At 57.8% G+C, this 17,772-nt stretch overlaps 8 protein-coding genes across 8 annotated transcripts; 4 read left to right on the forward strand and 4 right to left on the reverse strand.

Moving 5' to 3' along the window:
• Positions 1-141: 141 nt before the first annotated feature.
• On the reverse strand, positions 142-625 carry PG997_011855 (uncharacterized protein; the record flags this gene model as incomplete). The annotated part of the gene is made up of 2 exons (XM_066816170.1): positions 142-347; positions 553-625. 2 exons carry the CDS (start codon positions 623-625, stop codon positions 142-144), a joined length of 279 nt encoding a protein of 92 aa, XP_066661862.1.
• A 907-nt stretch (positions 626-1,532) lies between these two features.
• Positions 1,533-2,755, reverse strand: PG997_011856 (uncharacterized protein; the record flags this gene model as incomplete). Its single annotated transcript, XM_066816171.1, has 2 exons — positions 1,533-2,062; positions 2,116-2,755. 2 exons carry the CDS (start codon positions 2,753-2,755, stop codon positions 1,533-1,535), a joined length of 1,170 nt encoding a protein of 389 aa, XP_066661863.1.
• Positions 2,756-3,451: 696 nt separating this feature from the next.
• Positions 3,452-5,986, reverse strand: PG997_011857 (AT hook domain-containing protein; the record flags this gene model as incomplete). The annotated part of the gene is made up of 1 exon (XM_066816172.1): positions 3,452-5,986. The coding sequence occupies one exon, from the start codon at positions 5,984-5,986 to the stop codon at positions 3,452-3,454; it is 2,535 nt and encodes an 844-aa protein (XP_066661864.1).
• A 681-nt stretch (positions 5,987-6,667) lies between these two features.
• PG997_011858 (40S ribosomal protein eS21) lies at positions 6,668-7,085 on the forward strand (the record flags this gene model as incomplete). Its single annotated transcript, XM_066816173.1, has 3 exons — positions 6,668-6,699; positions 6,786-6,817; positions 6,886-7,085. The coding sequence occupies 3 exons, from the start codon at positions 6,668-6,670 to the stop codon at positions 7,083-7,085; spliced, it is 264 nt and encodes an 87-aa protein (XP_066661865.1).
• A 1,577-nt stretch (positions 7,086-8,662) lies between these two features.
• On the forward strand, positions 8,663-10,567 carry PG997_011859 (uncharacterized protein; the record flags this gene model as incomplete). Its single annotated transcript, XM_066816174.1, has 3 exons — positions 8,663-9,469; positions 9,498-9,925; positions 10,018-10,567. 3 exons carry the CDS (start codon positions 8,663-8,665, stop codon positions 10,565-10,567), a joined length of 1,785 nt encoding a protein of 594 aa, XP_066661866.1.
• A 1,050-nt stretch (positions 10,568-11,617) lies between these two features.
• PG997_011860 (Glutathione transporter 1) lies at positions 11,618-14,065 on the forward strand (the record flags this gene model as incomplete). Its single annotated transcript, XM_066816175.1, has 5 exons — positions 11,618-11,847; positions 11,904-11,922; positions 11,994-12,689; positions 12,809-12,936; positions 12,994-14,065. 5 exons carry the CDS (start codon positions 11,618-11,620, stop codon positions 14,063-14,065), a joined length of 2,145 nt encoding a protein of 714 aa, XP_066661867.1.
• A 173-nt stretch (positions 14,066-14,238) lies between these two features.
• On the reverse strand, positions 14,239-15,144 carry PG997_011861 (short-chain dehydrogenase; the record flags this gene model as incomplete). Its single annotated transcript, XM_066816176.1, has 1 exon — positions 14,239-15,144. One exon carries the CDS (start codon positions 15,142-15,144, stop codon positions 14,239-14,241), a length of 906 nt encoding a protein of 301 aa, XP_066661868.1.
• A 1,037-nt stretch (positions 15,145-16,181) lies between these two features.
• On the forward strand, positions 16,182-17,671 carry PG997_011862 (uncharacterized protein; the record flags this gene model as incomplete). Its single annotated transcript, XM_066816177.1, has 2 exons — positions 16,182-16,349; positions 16,439-17,671. The coding sequence occupies 2 exons, from the start codon at positions 16,182-16,184 to the stop codon at positions 17,669-17,671; spliced, it is 1,401 nt and encodes a 466-aa protein (XP_066661869.1).
• Between the last annotated feature and the right edge of the window lie 101 nt (positions 17,672-17,772).

Raw genomic sequence — 17,772 nt, forward strand, 5'->3', positions numbered from 1 at the left:
GCTTCTCATCATACCTGGACGAAAGATAAGTTCCAAATGCTAAATTTGCTATGACGACTGTTGATATCCACACTGGTGTGTGAGAAGAGAGACGCCATCTGCGATTCGAAGAGTAGCAGTGTCAATGCTCGAGCCCAGCCGTTATGAGCTTGCGAGTTCTTCTTCCCTTTTCGCACTCGCCACCTTGCATCGGAACCCGCCGTCCGAGGTATTTTTGACGACGTTACCGGCAGGGCTCATCGGGCTTCCGTTGCTGACGCCTGCACAGGCGAATACGCTCCATTCGCCCCTATTGAAGGTGCAGCAGTGCTCGTGCACTTTGTAGTGGCGCAGCCCGGCCTGGTAGCCTGCGGGCAACGCATGCCACACGTCGTCGCTGGCGCCCGTGATGGTGGTTCAGCAGGCCCGGGAGTTGCACGAGGTCAAACCTAATGAGTGCGAGAAAGAGAAATTAGCCTAGACCACGACTGCTTCTCCCACTTGGAGGTTTTACTCTTGCAGAGTCCTAGGTGTGGCGGTGGTCAGGGATGATGGCGCCATTCTGCTACTTACAGATGTCTATGTGATAGCCGGATACCATAGAGGAGAGGGCGCCCAGAAGGGTGAAAGCGACAGAGGGCTTCATGGTGGTATTGACATTCGGGTAGTTTGATGTGGGTTGTGAAAGTGTATGTGTGGCGTGTAGTAAATGTTGAATATGGATGGTGATGGTGAGCTGAGAGCAGAACGAGCAGGAGCTGCCCGAGCTATATGTAAGTATTGATATCGAACAATTCGCCCCAGAAGCCGCTGAAGCTATGTTGATTCGTGATCCATTAAGTTGGCCCTGGTCCATCAGGAAGTTGGTGATATTGAAATGAATCGCAATTTCGCCCATCATGGGGTTCCCTCCGATCGGCGCCGAGAAGCGAGTCGAGAATCCTTGCCTATTTTTACTTGGAACCAACGCGGCCCGCCCTTGCTGCAGCAGCCGTTCCCTGAGATTCGGGTCAATCGGTAAGGGATACGTCTACAGCGATGGCCTATCCCATTGTCAATCTCCCATAACAAACAACATAGGTAATGCGACTTTCCCAACATCACAATCGTCCCCTCCAATCTCCCATGGGTGCAAGTCTTGCCTCAGCGGTGTAGGGATCCTTGTGCAAGTCAAAGCAAAGTTATTCCACACGGACTCATGTTATTCGCACGACTTATATCTCACAGAATGGAAATGACTTAGGCTAGCCTAGTGCTTGTTGGCTGGGTGGCTATTAGACTCGGGTCATTGCGTCTCCTGAGCCAACCTGCCAGATTTCGATGAGCAGAGGTTACTCAAACAGCCATGACCAGGGATGCATCCAAAATCGCTTTCAATGGGGATGCCATAATGAACATAGTATTGGTTACTAAAGGATGAAAGACTGTTTTCGGTGTATTTACTTCGGCAATTTTACGAATGAAAACTGACATAAGTATATCCAATAGAAGTCTCAAGGGCCTTAAATCTCCCAAAGACGTTTAGAAATCTTAAATATTTCGTAAGATAGGTACTACAGTTTCTCCTTACCCGCCTCCCCCTTCGGCGCCGCTGGCCTCAGCGTCTTAAACGCCTCCTCCCGATCCATGACCTCAACCTGCCGCGCCGTCCCCTTCTCAAACCGCACCAACACGACGCGCTCAAAGTCCCCGCCCCGCCCCGTCCCCTTGAGCTCCGGCCCGGGGCGGTCAAGACTCAACAAGATGCGCCCGTCGTCCGTCATCATGGTGGTGACGGGCGAGATGCACTTGTCGGCCCAGGGGATCTGGGAGGTGGGGTTCTTCAGGGACCGCGGCTTCTCGGCCGTGGGGACGCGGCGGAGGAACTCGGTGAGCTCGTCGCGTTGCTTTTGGTAGTAGTCAGTATCGGGCGTGGGCGTTGACGAATGTGGCGGTGGGCCGCGGCAGAACTGCGAGATCAGCGTGAGGAGGAAGGCCTGAGGCGGGAAGAGGATGATGTCGCCGCTCTGCTGCCTCGCGAGCCAGGTCGCGGCGTCCTCGAAGGCGGAGGTGGTGATCTCGGCGCCATCCGGGGTCGGCAAGACTGCTTCGGCGTGTATGGAATCATGGCCCATGGCTTCATCACCGACCCCCGACGGTGCAGAGGAGGGTGATTTCGAGGAAAGGGAAGCATGTATATGTACATCTGCGTAGTGAAGCGCCGCGGTGTAGCCAGAGGCGTGACCCAGCGGGTGAAAGGCAGCAGGTTATCTGGAATGTCGGTCAGTACGAAACATACATCCAGTGTCATTTGATGCTGGGGCCCGAGATGCAGCAAAAGCTCACCTATGTCAGCGACCCCACCAACCCTATCCAACCACTCCGTGAACGCGACCTCATTCCCATAAACCGCCCTGCGCGCCTCATCCCGCTCCCGCGCCGACAGCACCAACAACCTCCCTTCATCATCATCATCCCCCGGCGGCGCACCCCCTTCTTCCTGCGCGCAAGCAGGATCCCGCTCTCCTCGAACGTCTCCCGGATGGCGCCCAGCCGGTACGCCCGACCGTCCCGGTGCCGCGCCGCCACGTCGTCCGGCGGCGCGACGGGCCCGTCGTGGAACTCCGGACAGGTTCCCGCCAGGGAAGACGTGCGCGGACGCGAAGGAACGGGACGTCTTAACGCGCCGCAGCAGCAGGACCTGGTTGGTGTGCGACAGCAGGATGATGCTGGAGCTGGGCCGGGGTTCGGCCGGCGGGCCCTTGGGCGGCTGCTGTTTGGCGTCGGTCGAGTACATGTTCCCGGCGCGTATTGTTTTCTCCAATCGTGGGATGCGGCGACAGCGGTGAGCCACTGAGGCTCTAGGGTTGCTACCCGAGAGTCGGTCGCTGCAGGCAGGACGGAGTGATACGCAAGTGGCGATTGTCCGCCTGATAAAATCTGAGCAATTGACAACACGAAGTTCTTTCCAAAATCTCGGAGGTTTATGAGGAGAGGCCCGAACAATATAACATATGCATTGCGACATATTCAAAGATTTCGCCCCAGAAGCATGGCGAAGTAAAACGTCTTTACCTGTCATCGAGGAGGTCGTCCAAAGCCGTGCCGAGGTTCCCCTGGCAGTGCTGTCATAGTTTGTGTGGGTCTCACCACAACCGCCTGCCCCGCCTCCGCATTTTCGTCAAGCGCTAGCAGCGCAGCTTCAGCACGAAAAGGAGACAGATCATGCGCACAATATCTCGGGCTGGCAGCAGTCATCATGTAGTACTCGAGAAACGGCAGCCAATCAATCTTGTAATCGTATAATATAACTTGAGAATAAAAGAACGGAAACGGAGTCTATCGCAACTAAAGGATGTATATACAAATGGATATCATTTCATTTCATGACTCAATGCCGTACACGCTCAAAACCCAACACCAACACCAACCACCGTGATCTAGACGGCTGAACCAAAAAGTGCCTAGGTAACAAACAACACGACAACGCAACTCAATACCGCTTCCTCGACCCGCCCTTCCCATTAGCCCTCCACAGACAAATAACACTCTTCGACTCGCACCACTGCTTCACCTGCGCCGGCGACACCTCCGCATCATAGCCCACCCGCGTCAGCTCCCCCGCGTTCAGCCAGGTAGCCAGGTCCTCGAGCACGACGGGCGTGTACATCAGCATCAGCTCGTGCCACGACGGGTTCTGCGGGTCGCTGGACCGCGGCGCCGACGTGACGGCCTTGGTGATGAACGTAAACGACGAGCTCTCCTGGTCGGTCGGCGACAAGTTCAGCGACAGGTCGGCCGCGTCTTCCGAAATGGAGAGGTCCAGTGGAGGCGGCGACGAGAAAACCGGGTCCGGAGACGATCTGCCGCCCGACACCGACAAGACTTCCTCGTCGTCCGAGTCGGCGATTTCAATCTTCGTCACTTTGGATGCTGCTGCCTTGCCACGCCGTACTGGAGTCGTCACTTTCTTCGACTTGGCTGGGCTTTGGCTACCAGAATCCCTCCGCGGGCGGCCTCGCGCACGCTTAGGTGACTCGGGTGCCGTTGATGCGGGTTCGACTGGCGCCGTAGAAGCCGTGGCTACCGTTTCTTTCTTCGGCCTGCCACGAGGTTTCTTGGCCGGTGATATTGCCGTGGTAGGCGGCGCAGAAGCTGGCGCCGCCGTTGCTGCTGCGTTGGGTGAAATTGAAGAGGAGTTGGATGTGGTGGGCCCGGTGGGTACAGCATTTGCCGGTTGTTGCTCGTCCCAGCATTGCCCGAGAAGTTTAATCATTGCCGCCCGACGCTTCATCGGTTTGAAGCCATACGTGCTGATCTTACGGGAAAGTTGCGCGTCGGTAAGTATCGTGAAGTCAGGGCGCTTCGATTTGGCAGCCGTAGCTGGACGCGAGGGTGGTGGTGGTGGCGGCGGCACCATTGCGGACTTATCGCTACTCGGCAGAGTCGTTCGTGAACTCGGTACGGCCTGCTGGGACTGGGTGTTTTGCGTAGTTGATACACTAGAAAGACCAGCTTGCGATTGCAACACGATTATGCTGATATCTGGGAAATCGTTGTCCGTGGAAGAAGCCTCCGGGGCAGGAGAAGGAGACCCTCTAGTCGCCTCCTCCACCCCATCGCTAGAGTCTACGACCCTGAATTCGAGCAAACTTCCATCAACGTCTCTTGCCCCTTTATGCCAAAGACCCGATTTATCGTCCTCATCTTCGTCATCGTTCACTTGGTTGGAGGCCCGGATTGCGGCTTGAAGGTCACGAATCACTTCAGCTGGTTCGTCGGTCTGCAGCTGACTGGAGGTGCCAAACAAAAAGTCCACATTCGAAGCCTGCTTCATCGCCGAGCTCGGCGAAAGCAGTATCGGATCCTCGGCAGTCCCTGCTTTCTTCTTCCTCGGTTTGGCGGGCGCCTTCTTCTTGCCTTTGCTTTTCGTCTCCTGGTAATCCATGACGACCCTCTGGTGGTCAGCCTGCGCCTTCACGGCCCCGTCAAAGTCGAAATGCTTCAGGAGCGTCTCCGCATTCCCGGGCGCCAGCAAAACGTCAGGGAGCTCAGGCAACTGGTAGGGGGCGGTGGCCAATTCGGTGATGGTGCGAATCTTCTTCTTTTTCTTGGCCGCGGCGGGCTGTGTAGGCGAGGCCTCTGTCGAGCGCGACGCCTGTTCGTTCGCCGGAAGATCATTGAGCTTGCGCTTCTTCATGAACTCGGCAATCTCCGCCGAGGGTTTCGCAATGGGTTCCTTCTCCCCGGGCCGGGCAAAGTCCTGACACAAGTTCGAGAAAATCTCCTTTGAGACTGGTGCCTTGCTACTCGAGGATAATAACTCGCTATTGTCGAGGCCATCTGCTGGAGGTGGTGTCCAGCCTCTTCGTCTTGGCATGGCAACTTCGAGTGGCGCAGAAACCTCGGTTTCGTCCGCATCAGGTGCACGCGGCGGGTCTGTTTGGTGCAAGTCCGACTCGACGGGCTGTGGGGTTTCTATAGACTCTACGGCCTTCCCTTTCTCCTTTGTAGTCGCAAAATGTCGTGAAACGGTCTCGGTCTTTTTCTTACTCTTGCTCTTGCTTGTAGTGGTTGACTTTGTCACTCGACTCGATATCGTGGATTGTGCCGACTCGGCCTTTTTCGATCTGGACTTCCTCGCTGGTTTGTCTGTGGGCGGCGACGACGGTATAAGAATGGGCTCCTGCGGCTCTGGTGCTGTCGTTGCCTCCGGTTTGGGTTTTGCCTTCGTTGCGCGCTTCCTCACGGCTTTGGGCTTCGGTTTCGGAGACGGTGACCGCTCCGCTTCGACGTCAACATCAGGGGCCTGTCGCAGCACGTCTTTGGCACTAGTGAAAGAGGTGAGCGCTGCCGCTGGTATCGGGGCGGCGTTGCTGCCGCTTCGCAGTGGTGCTGGTCGTTTCGAATGCCTCTGGGCAATCTCGGCCAACGAAGGCAGCTCCGGCGAGGAGGAAATCATTGCATATTGTTGTTGAGCCGCTGGCGGCTTCGCAGGGGGTGACTGAAAGACGTCCGCGGAAGTCATTCCGACCCTGTAGAACTTGATCGCCTCGCGCAGGGACTTGCCAGGAATGCGACGCGCGCATCCAGCAGTGAGGAGGCGATTCAGATTGAAATTCGGACACCACAGTCAGAAAAGTTGAAGTTGAAATAGTATTAGCCCCTTCTATTTCGAGAACGGGACCTGAAGCGAGGCATAAGAATTATTGCATGTTTCAAGGCTACACTGCACTTAGACAACAGGGACTTGGAGCCCGTGAACGACGAAGTCAACAATCAATTGACCGTTCCGTAGCGGGGCAGCTGGCAGCACAAGCAAAGGCACCGGCCACCCGCTAGACTCCACTAATGATCAGTCGATTCTTGCCACGAACAAAACGCGAGGTCAGGTGTTTGGTGAGCTTGGGTGGGTTACAAAGAGTCGGGCGCTAAAGCCACACACATTTCCGCACAAGCCTCCCAGCCACGAAGCCACACAAAAGATAAGAAGCGCCACAGGCGATACGTACTTGTGCCCCAAGCCTTTCCCGGATTAGGTCGCAGTTTTGCCCACACACTCCCACTCATGAAAAAGTCCAATCCCCCGCCAGAATTTCCCTTTTGCGACAACGCTGAAAGTAGCATCCCGCCGTACGACTTGCGAACCCATCTCACCACCAATTATCCCCGACGACCTTCAGCGTATCATCAATACACAGTCGCCAAAATGGAGAACGACAAGGGCCAAGTTGTCGACCTGTACGTTTGCACCGCCGCCCGAACCAGAACCTGCGATTTGGGGGAAGTGAACCTGGGCAATGATGCTGACCTTGTTTGTTTTCTAGTTACGTCCCGCGCAAGTGCTCGGCTTCCAACCGTAAGCGATAACCGATCTACGACACAGGAATCGACCTCTCCTCCAGTGACTAACCTCTTGAATTGCAGGTCTGATCAAGGCCAAGGACCACGCTTCCGTCCAGATCTCCATCGCCAAGGTTGATGAGAACGGTCGCGCCGTTGCCGGCGAGAACCACGTCTACGCCCTCTGCGGTTTCGTCCGCGCTATGGGCGAGTCCGACGACTCCATGAACCGCCTCTGCCAGCGTGATGGCCTCGTCAAGAGCGTCTGGAGTGCCCAGCGATAAGCGAGGAAATTTTCTTGTTTCTGTGGTACGGAACCCCAGACGCCCCTCCCAACCACCCCCACAACAAGCAATGCACTTGGGGGCCTCATGCTGACCAGCGAACGCGCCGACACAGATTTGGGTTTGGTGTTGATATGGCATTTGGACGGAACGAACGATGACGACCTGGGCAAGGGCATGGCAGCTTCTGCATTGAATCTGATCTAGCACCGACTAGAAAAAACGTCACCACCTGCATTTCGGAACGGAAATAAAAAACCTCGATTTGACACAATTACGACCGGCCTCGCAACCGATGAATCCGAGAACCTTGTGACTCTACCTCTTGTGAGGGCGTGATTGTGTACCGGTTAGCAATGTCTCCCCGTCCCTTCAATGGACCTGGATTCTGGGACTACCTCGATAGTCTCCATGCCGAAGACTGAAGCAATATTGGCCTTGAAAAAGTTGTGGTGCTCAAGCTTTACACTACGGCACAGATACGGGTCAAACAATACACATTATCCAAAAACAGTTGTAAAAACGCCGACCTTCGTTCCATACTTGTTCATGGGAAAGCCTCATTGGTGATGTTAGCCTGCAGGCATTAGTGAACTTGGCTGTCATCTTTCCCACCATGGAACACGAAAATGTCACAATCTGACCTGATTTGACGCCGAGTCTGGCAGAATCGCATCGAGGCAGATTGGTGAGCTCTGCTTGACCGAGCTACCGAATCACTTCCTACCATCGTTCTGATTGATGTATTTTGGCCGTTGGATTCAGCTCGCGCTGTGGACGTGAAATCATGGCTGCTCTTTCTGATGAGAACGACACTCGGATTCAGCCGCATGCAAGAGTGCTGCCAAGGCTCCAAAGAGCTGATGCTAGTTCGGACAGGCTCTTAGTCGAGGTCCTCCACCTGACTTGATAATACCCAGCTGATTTGCCTAGGGCATGACTGTCTCCCTCCAGCCTTCCAGAGTCACGGTGTAGATGCAATAGCTTTCATCAGAAGGCGGATACGTATTCGTGAAATCAATGGCGATGTTCTAGCTTGAGACAGAAAGCCTGTCCGCGTTGCTGGATACTTTCTCGCATACTATGGCTTCTTCGCCAATCGACAGCAGCTAGACCTAGACCCATGGATAATGAGACACCTGGTCCAGCCCAGCTCCTTGACCAAAAAGCAAAGACAAAAGACACGGCGCCAGACCTGAATGGGCTAGCCCGGGATCTCTGTTAGAGTTTCCGGGATCTAGCTTGGACCCTTCCTTCAGATCTGCTCGTACTGCGGCGCGATCTCAGGTACACCCATGACGCATTCGACATCGAGCCCCCCAAAAGGGCCCTCCGCGCGAGTAAGGCCCATTGGCCTGGAAGGTAAGTCATTTGATTCGTACGAATGTCAAAGTCAACTTGCTCTCGTCCGAATGACCAGTTTCGTTTCTTGACCTGTACTTCCATCGTCTCTTTTTGTTTTCTCCATGAGTCTCTGTCTGCTGCGCATCTCGTCGCCCTTGTTCCGAACCACCACTTTTCTGGCAGCCGCCACGCAATCCGCGATTCGAGTGAAGCCGCGAAGAAGCCTCGCAACCATGCCGCCGAAGCGCAAGGCGACCACCTCGGCCAAGGGCGAGGCAGAGGCCCTCGAGGCCAAGAAGCAGAAGTTGGAAAGCTCCTACACCACCACCAAGAGGAAGAACAATGACGCCACGGCCGACGACCCGCTCCGCGAACCACACCCCTTCAGCGCCGAAGCGGAAGAGAACGGCGTCGTGCTGCGCAAGTTCTACCCGCAAGAAATGTCCAACGCGCGGGCGCTCGCGTACAACAACAACGAGCTGCCCCGGCCCATAGAGGTTCTGGTCAGCGCCATGGAAGAGACGGCCGGGGCGCGCAAGAAGGTCCAGGTCAAGGACGCCGTGGTCCACTGGTTCAAGATGGACCTGCGCACGCACGACAACCGCGCGCTGTGGATGGCGGGCCAGAAGGCCCGCGAGGCCGGGGTGCCGTTGGTGTGCATGTATATCGTCAGCCCGCAGGACTTCGAAGCGCACCTCCGGGCGCCCATACGGATCGACTTCATGTTGCGCACGCTCCATGTGTTAAAGAATGACCTGGCGAAGCTCGGTATCCCCTTGTATGTCGAGACGGTAGAGAAGCGCAAAGAGATTCCCGCGCGAATCGTGGAGCTTCTGGAGGAGTGGGGTGCAAGCCATTTATTCACCAATATGGAATACGAAGTCGACGAACTGCGACGCGAAGCCAAGCTGGTTCGCATGTGTGCCGAGCGCAGTATCGCCATGGAAGTCGTCCACGACACCTGCGTCGTCCCGCCGGGTGCCCTGACGACGGGCGCTGGGAAACAGTACTCGGTGTACACCCCCTGGTACAAGTCCTGGGTCCCCCTACGTGCACGCGAACCCGGAGCTGCTGGACCTCTTCGACCCGCCGGCGCCCAACCCCGAGTCCGCCAGAGAGAAAGTGGCGGCCCTCTTCGACAGCAAGATCCCCGAGGCGCCCGAGACCAAGCGCCTCTCGGACAAGGACGCGAAGCGGTTCCGGGCGCTCTACCCCGCGGGCGAGCACGAGGCCATGGACCGGCTGGAGAAGTTCGCCGCGGAGAAGATCGCCAGCTACCACGCGAAGCGCAACTTGCCGGCCCAGCCGGGCACGTCCAACATCTCGGTCCACTTGGCGGCCGGCACGCTCAGTGCGCGGACGGCGATTCGCTACGCGCGGGATCGGAACACGACGAAGAAGCTGAACGAGGGGGTCGAGGGCATCAAGGTCTGGATCAGCGAGGTGGCGTGGCGGGACTTTTATAAGCATGTACTGGTCCATTGGCCTTATGTCTGGTACGTGAAATTACTCCCCTTGATCTTTGTGACGCATCTCGCTTTTCTCACATACTTGTCGGAGCTAGTAAAGCTAATGCCTTACTCTCTAGCATGAACAAGCCCTTCAAGCCCGAGTACTCCAACATCACCTGGTCGTACAACGCCGAGCACTTCGAAGCCTGGCGCACGGGGCGCACGGGGTACCCGATCGTCGACGCCGCGATGCGGCAGGTGCAGCACATGGGCTGGATGCACAACCGGCTGCGCATGGTGGTGGCCTCATTCCTGTGCAAGGATCTGCTGCTGGACTGGCGCATGGGCGAGCGCTTCTTCATGGAAAACCTGGTCGACGGCGACTTCGCCTCCAACAACGGCGGCTGGGGGTTTAGTGCCAGTGTCGGGGTCGACCCGCAGCCGTACTTTCGCGTCTTCAACCCGATCCTCCAGAGCGAGAAGTTCGACCCCGAGGGCGAGTTCATTCGCAAGTACCTGCCCGAGCTCCGCGAGGTCAAGGGGAAGGCGATTCATGACCCCTACGGGCGCGGCGCGGGCGTGCTGGCGAAGAGGGCGGGGTACCCGCCGATGATTGTCGAGCACAAGGCGGCCAGGCAGAAGGCGATCGAGACGTACAAGGAGGGCATCAAGCGGGAGACGACCTGATCTTCCGTGTCTGGCCTATCGCATCGCAGAGCCCGTGGAGTATGGCACATTTGATTTACCTATATTTTTGTTGTTTGATACCCTATTCTGTCGGCGTTATGCGCATTTGAAGGTTATCCAATGGTGTTGGCGATAGTTGCAATACGAGTTTCGACTACCCCTTGCATGTCACAACTGCTGCATGTAACAAATTCAAATAACCTTTTCGGCAGTCCATGGAGTATATAAGCCCCAACCTCTTCCCGCCTATCTGAGTGAAGCGTCTTCATGTCCAGACCGCAAGCTATTTTGGTCTCCAATTAGATGACTTTGGTTTTGAACTTCACCATCGTCGCATCGACCCCACCGATCTTATCACCTCAATCATTCGACTTGATAACTGATTGGAATATGTCACTATCGAAAAACCACACCTCCGACGGTATCCAGCCGCCTGGGGATGTGCCGTTAACCGAGACCTGGCCTTTCGACATTGCTCCCCGGGATCCACGCCGATGCAGGCTCGCAGCAGATAAGCAATTGGCGAGATAAGGTTGACTCCGACAGGCATCCCGGCTCCTTACCCCAGCATTCTGTGATAAGCCGTCAGCTCCCCTCAATTGGCCTGCAGCGAACTTCCATGTCGGCGTCGTCTGCTTATCACGGTACCGGGCGTGATTGGCCAATCTGCTTTTTCTCTTTCCTCAAGCTGACTAGGGCCGGGTCGTACCACTGCAAGACAAAGTCTCAGACCACATGATGGGCTGGACCTGAAAGTACCAACCATCCCTCCCTTCCCTGCTACCCCTCCATCAAGCCATGCAGAGTCGATCACCAATTCGATAGGTCCTCTGCCCCCGAATCAAAGTCGTTCTAGGTAGATTGCGGCCCAGCTGAATGGCAGCTCGCTATAAGATGAGGTGCCGCGCCATTTCCCCTCCCCGGGCGCCTACACTTGGCTCCCGTCTTGGCCGCTCATGCCAGTTGCTTGATCTTGCTGCGCCTAGCATCATCCAGTCTTCTGTCGACCAAGAATTGTAGCTGCAGAGCGCCTAGCCCAGCGATCCCAGGATGGAACCGGAGAAGATCGGTCGCCTGTCGTCTGAGAACGGCGGCGACCGCACACCGGCGTCCGACGAGAACAAGCAGGCCGCCGACCTGAAGACGGCGCACAATCTCCACACCACCCAAGACATCGAGTTGGAGCATGGCCATCTGGCCGAGCTGGAGGTCGATCTTGACCGCGTCCTCGGCGAGGAGGAAGAGGGCGAATACGAATCCGACACGAGCCCTTCCCCGCGGTGCGTGCTGTCGTGCCCGAGACGGACGATACGGGTATCCCGGTGAATACGTTTAGGGCATGGTTCCTGGGCATTGTGAGTTCTGCTGCCAATTGACGCCTACCTTGTCAGATATGACGAGCAGCATTACTGACAACTTCATATAGGTCTTCGTGTTCCTCGGGGCTGGCATCAACCAATTCTTCGGCCTGCGCTACCCGGGAGTCAAGATCGTCTCTCTCGTGTCGGAGCTGCTGGCCTTCCCGCTCGGCGTCGCGCTCGCCAAGATCCTGCCCGTCAATCGGTTCAATCCCGATCGGCACTTCAACATCAAGGAACATGCGCTGGTCACCATCATGTCCAATGTCTCCTTCGGGTTCGGGTCGGCCGACTCGACCAACATCATCCAGGCCGCCAAGTTCTACGGCTTCTCGCTGCAGCCCGGCTTCTCGGTTCTGGTCGTCTTGTGCTGCCAATTGATGGGGTACGGCATCGCCGGCCTCTCCATCCCGTGGCTGGTGAAGCCGGCGACCATGATCTGGCCCGGCGTGCTCAGCAATATCGCGCTGCTGAGCTCGCTGCACTCCCGCGCCAACGCCCTCGCCGACGGCTGGAAGATCACGCGCATCAAGTTTTTTATGATTGTCTGCGCCGGCGCCTTCGTCTGGTACTGGTTCCCGGGCCTAATCTTCACGGGCCTAAGCTACTTCAGCTGGATCTGCTGGATCGTGCCCGACAACGTCGCCGTCAACCACGTCTTCGGCATGGTGACGGGCCTCGGCCTGTTCCCCCTCACCTTCGACTGGGCCATGGTCGCGTACAACACGAACCCGCTCCTGAGCCCGCACTGGGCCGCCGTTAATGTGTTTTCGGCTTCGCCCTCTGGTTCTGGGTCGTCACGCCCGCGCTCTACTACACCAACACGTGGTTCACGTCGTACCTGCCCCTCTGCACGGCGGATGTCTATGACCGGTACGGGCAGGTGTACGACGTGGCCCAGGTCATGACGGACGGCGTGTTTGACCAGCAGAAGTACGCGGCGTATTCGCCGCCTTACCTCCCTGCCACGTTCGCCTTCGTCTATGGCATTTCTTTCGCGTCTATCACGAGGTATGTTGGATCTTGCCCGTGACTTCGTCGGGGTTTATCGGCTAACTGAAATGACAGCGTGCTCTCACATGTCTACTTCTTCCACTGGAGCGAGATCAAGCACGCCTTCAAGGGGACCCTGCGGCTCGACATCCACGCCCGCCTCATGAGAGCCTACAAGCAGGTCCCGTGGTACTGGTGGATCGGCCTCGTCTTCGCCGTCGCGGGCATGAGCATCGGCATGGCCGAGGGCTACGGCACCGGCCTGCCCTGGTGGGGCATCATCCTCGCCATCGTCATCCCGGCCGTCTACATGGTCCCCTGCGGCATGATCCAGGGCGTCACCAACGTCGACGCCAACCAGGTCAACGTCCTATCAGAGTTCATCGGAGGTTACTTGTTCCAGGGCAAACCCCTGGCTACCATGCTTTTCAAGATCCTCTCGACCGATGTTGTGGGGCAGGCGCTCTACTTCGCCCAGGACATGAAGCTGGCGCATTACCTCAAGATCCCGAGCCGGAGCCTGTTCTTCGCGCAAGGTCTCGCCACCATATTAGGTGCACTCACCCAGACCGGTGTCACGCTTTGGATGCTCGGTAACGTCCCGGAAGTCTGCACCGCAGACCAGCCCAACGGCTTCTCCTGCCCCAACGGCCTGACCGTCTACTCCTCGTCCGTGATCTGGGGCCTCGTGGGCCCCGCCCGCCTCTACTCGGCGGGCCGCATCTACAGCGGCCTGAACCACTTCTTCTGGATCGGCCTGCTGCTGCCGCCGCTGACCTGGCTGGTCTGGAAGAAGACGGGCAGCGAGTTCGTGCGCAAAATCAACTGGCCGCTCATCTTCGTCGGCACGTACAACGTACCGCCCGCGACGGGCATCAACTACAGCTCCTGGTACATCGTCAACCTCGTCTTCAACAAGCTGGTCTACCGCCGCTTCCGCGCGTGGTGGACCAAGTACAACTACGTCATGGCCGCGGCGCTCGACACGGGCTCGCGCTCGCGGGCATCGTCATTTTCTTCGCGGTTACGTACGGGCCCAACGTGCAGTTCCCGGATTGGTGGGGAATACGGTGTGGAAGGAGACGGCGGACGGGAGGGGGGTGCCTTGGTTGCAGATGCCCGAGGTGGGGTACTTTGGGCCGCCTAATGGGACTTGGTCGTGAGGGTTCTTGAAGGTGGGCATGTATGTATGTGTTCGTATTGTATGAGTAGATGTTTTAATAAGCCAGGCATCATTAACTAAATAACTCAAACACATTTGATAAAGCAGACATGCAGACAAATCCCAAACAAAGTAACAACATGGAAGAGAGGTCCCAATCAGAGCTCGGTCGCTCTACGCTCGGACACACCCCATCCCTTGACCTCCTCCCCGCGGATACGCGCCTTCACATCCACATAGCCCTCGAAGAGCGTCGTCACGGGGTCGTGGTGGCCCTTGATCGCCATCTCGCCGGCCGGCCAAGGCTGCTGCAGCTCGATGCGCGCATCGAGCCCCGCGATGGTGAGGACCTGGTGCGCGTGGTAGAGGTACCCCGTCTCTTCCGAAACGAACGGCTGCAACAGCTCGACGTGGTCGTCGACGGGGTAGATCTCGTGGTGGCTGTCCGGGTACACCACGGTGGCGACGTATTGCTTTCTTGAACCACCAGCACCACCAGCACCACCTCCACAGGCCTCGCTGCGCCAGATGGACGCCTTCATCCCGTTCTCGAGGATCAGCATGTAGAGATCCCACCCGGCCTTGCCTACGCCCATCCCGTACTGCCGGTCCAGCCACGCCATGGACTTGTCGGGCACGACCTCGACCGTTTCGCCCTTGTATTTCAACGTCCCCGTGACCCACATCTCCGGAAACGACATCTGGTACGTCCAGTCCGTGCCCCAGAAGAACGTGCCCTGACCCCCTGCATACAGCGTCGGGCCCCGGGGACTAGCCACCAGCTCGAACTCCGCGCCCGCCACCGCGCTCTTGCACAGGATGGGCGACGCAGGGTCCCCCGCCTGTGTCGAGCGGAGCTCGAACTTGTCCCCCGCCTTGCAACGGATGGCGTCGAGGGCAAAGGTGCTCTCGAGGGCGGGGAACGTCTCGCCGAACCAGGACCCGTCGTCGATGTCCAACAGGCACACGCGGAACACGGGCTTGGGCGGCGAGGTCAGGGTGTGGGCCACGACGTGGCCGACGGCGAAGTAGTCGTGGTCATTGGTGCCGTGCAGGAAGTACATGAACCAATAGCTCTGGTAGTATGTTGGCTGGGGAGGGGCGACCAGCGTGCTACAGGTATCGAAGACGCCTGCTTTGGCCTATATATGAAATAAGGATGGATAAGAGTTGTCGTTAGTTTTGGAAAGCAATGCAGGTTGTCTAAGGAAGATAAGCGGCTTCACTTACCGTATAGTCCGTGGTGGACGGGTCGACGTTGTTGAAAGTGCGTTTGAAGGGCATGACGGTCGGTATATAGTATTACAGGTGGAGGAAAGAGCCCGGGGGAGCTCTTGATGTAAAAGGTATCAAGTTTGGTTTCGCCGTGAGAAACGGCCATATTTATGCATATTTCACCCGGGCTCATCCCCCCGTCCTCAGAATGATTTGTGACTACACGTTGAGACGATCATCTACACGACATCTATAAGATGCGTAGATGCATAAAGAGCAGCGGACATCGGCATTTTCTCTCCATCAACTCCGTGGCCTAGTTCCGGATCGTGCGGCCCCTCGGGCCCTCGACCGGGGCGACGTATGTAGTGATGTGCAGGCATCCCATGGATGATCGTGTGGAGCTGTTGGCCCCGACCCAACCATGATCTACATACATAAGGGAGATGGATCCTTGGACAGGTGCAAGGGTAGAGAACTTTGTATCCGGTGCGACGTCTATCCGGGAGGTTCGGTATAAAGTAGCCCTTTCCCCCTCGAGGCGTATAATCAATACACAAGCGATGCTTTCGGGGCTTACCTATCCCGGGGACCTTGATGTTCGAGACGCAAAGCCTGATATATGAACATGACCGCATCAAATCGCCGTTGGCGTCGGCGTCGGCGTAAATCGCCGGCTCTCAACCCCGTGTTTACGGAGTTGTCTTTGAAAACTGCCACGCATATCAGCCGTGGCTTGTTGACAACAGGTATATGTAGTACTAAAACTGCCCCTTTCCCGAGCAGTTCAAACTCCAAGCTTGTTTTCCCATCACGTTTGGTCCATCAAACTCTGCTCAACCCTTTAACGCGTTTCATTGTTACTTCCTTCTACCAAATTGCCGCAATGGGCTCAGTTGAAGTTGACATCTCCACACGAGAGAAATACTCGGCGGAGCGGGCCAAACGATTGGCGACGACGAATTTCGCCAAGCGGCTCGAGGTCTCCAAGGACCCCTCCGTGCGCGACCTTCTCCAGGACCCTTGGGCAGACTACGATGCCCTGGCCAAGGAAGCGCCGTACCTGAAGAACGGCTCCCGGACCAAGTTCTGATCGTCGGCGCCGGACACTCGGGCCTGATCCATGCCTATCATCTCATCAAGGCCGGATTCGATCCGAAGGACCTCGTCCTCGTGGATAACGCCGGCGGATGGGGCGGCACTTGTTACTGGAACCGGTACCCGGGCTTGCAGTGTGACGTCGAGGGTTACTGTTATCTTCCCTTGCTCGAAGAATCTGGCTTCGTCCCTCAGAACCGCTACTCGCACGGCGAGGAGATCCGAAGGAACGCGGAGCACATCGCGGCCAAGTTCGGGCTCCAGGGGATGTTCTGCACGAGCCTCGTGGCTGCCAACTGGAACGAGTCAGGCGGCCGATGGGACGTCACGCTCCGGCGCCAGCTCGGGCCGGCGCACGAGGAGCTCAATGCCGCCTTTACCATCTCGACCCAGTTCCTCATCACCGCGACCGGGCCCCTTTCGAGCATGTCCATCCCCGCCCTCCCCGGGCTCGACGACTTCAGGCAGGAGAAGAAAGTCTTCCACGCCGCCCGCTGGGACTACGACTACACGGGCGGCTCGCCCACGGCGCCGCACATGCCCAAGCTGCGCGACAAGGTCGTCGGCATCGTCGGCACCGCCGCGACCGCCGTCCAGGCTGTGCCGGAGCTCGCCAAGTGGGCCAAGCACCTCTACGTCTTCCAGCGGACGCCGACGTACGTGGGCCCGCACGAGGACAGCCGCACGACGCCCGCGCTCTGGAACACGGTCACCAAGGGCGGCGCGCCCGGCTGGCAGGACGAGCGGATCGAGAACCTGAACCTGTTCTTCACCGACGACGCCGAGGTCGCGCCGGACATGAACCTGGTCCAGGACGAGCGGAGCCGGTACCCGTCGCTTTCGGCTGTCTGGGGTAGTCGGCGCGCGGCGTGTTTGGGGCCGGAGATGGCCGCGGACCATACGGAGTGGATGCTGCAACGTGAGGCCCCGCACGCGGCCCGGCTCCGCAAGTTCATCAACCAGACGGTGAAGGACCCCGCCACGGCCGAGAAGCTCACGCCGTGGTATCCCGGCTGGTGCAAGCGCCCCGCCTTCAACAACGCGTACCTGCAGGCCTTCAACCTCCCCAACGTCACCCTCGTCGACACCGACGGCCAGGGCGTGCAGACCTACACCCGGCACGGCGTCGTCGTGGGCGCAGGCGAATCCGCTCGCGAGTACGCGCTCGACTGTCTGGTCCTCGCCACGGGCTTTGAGCTCTCGGGGAGTGGATCCAACCCCCTCGCGTCGTCGGGGGCGTCCTGCCGGGGGCGCAGGGGGGCGGGGCCTGGGCGATAAGTGGAACAGTCCGGACTTTGCGACGTTTTACGGGGGTGTGCACGCACGGGTTCCCGAACTTGTTCTTGTCGTCCGGGGCCAATAGCGCGGGGAGCGCTAAC

This window comes from Apiospora hydei, assembly GCF_038363865.1.
Source record: "Apiospora hydei strain CBS 114990 chromosome Unknown utg000009l_segment0_segment0, whole genome shotgun sequence".
Taxonomy (NCBI): domain Eukaryota; kingdom Fungi; phylum Ascomycota; class Sordariomycetes; order Amphisphaeriales; family Apiosporaceae; genus Apiospora; species Apiospora hydei.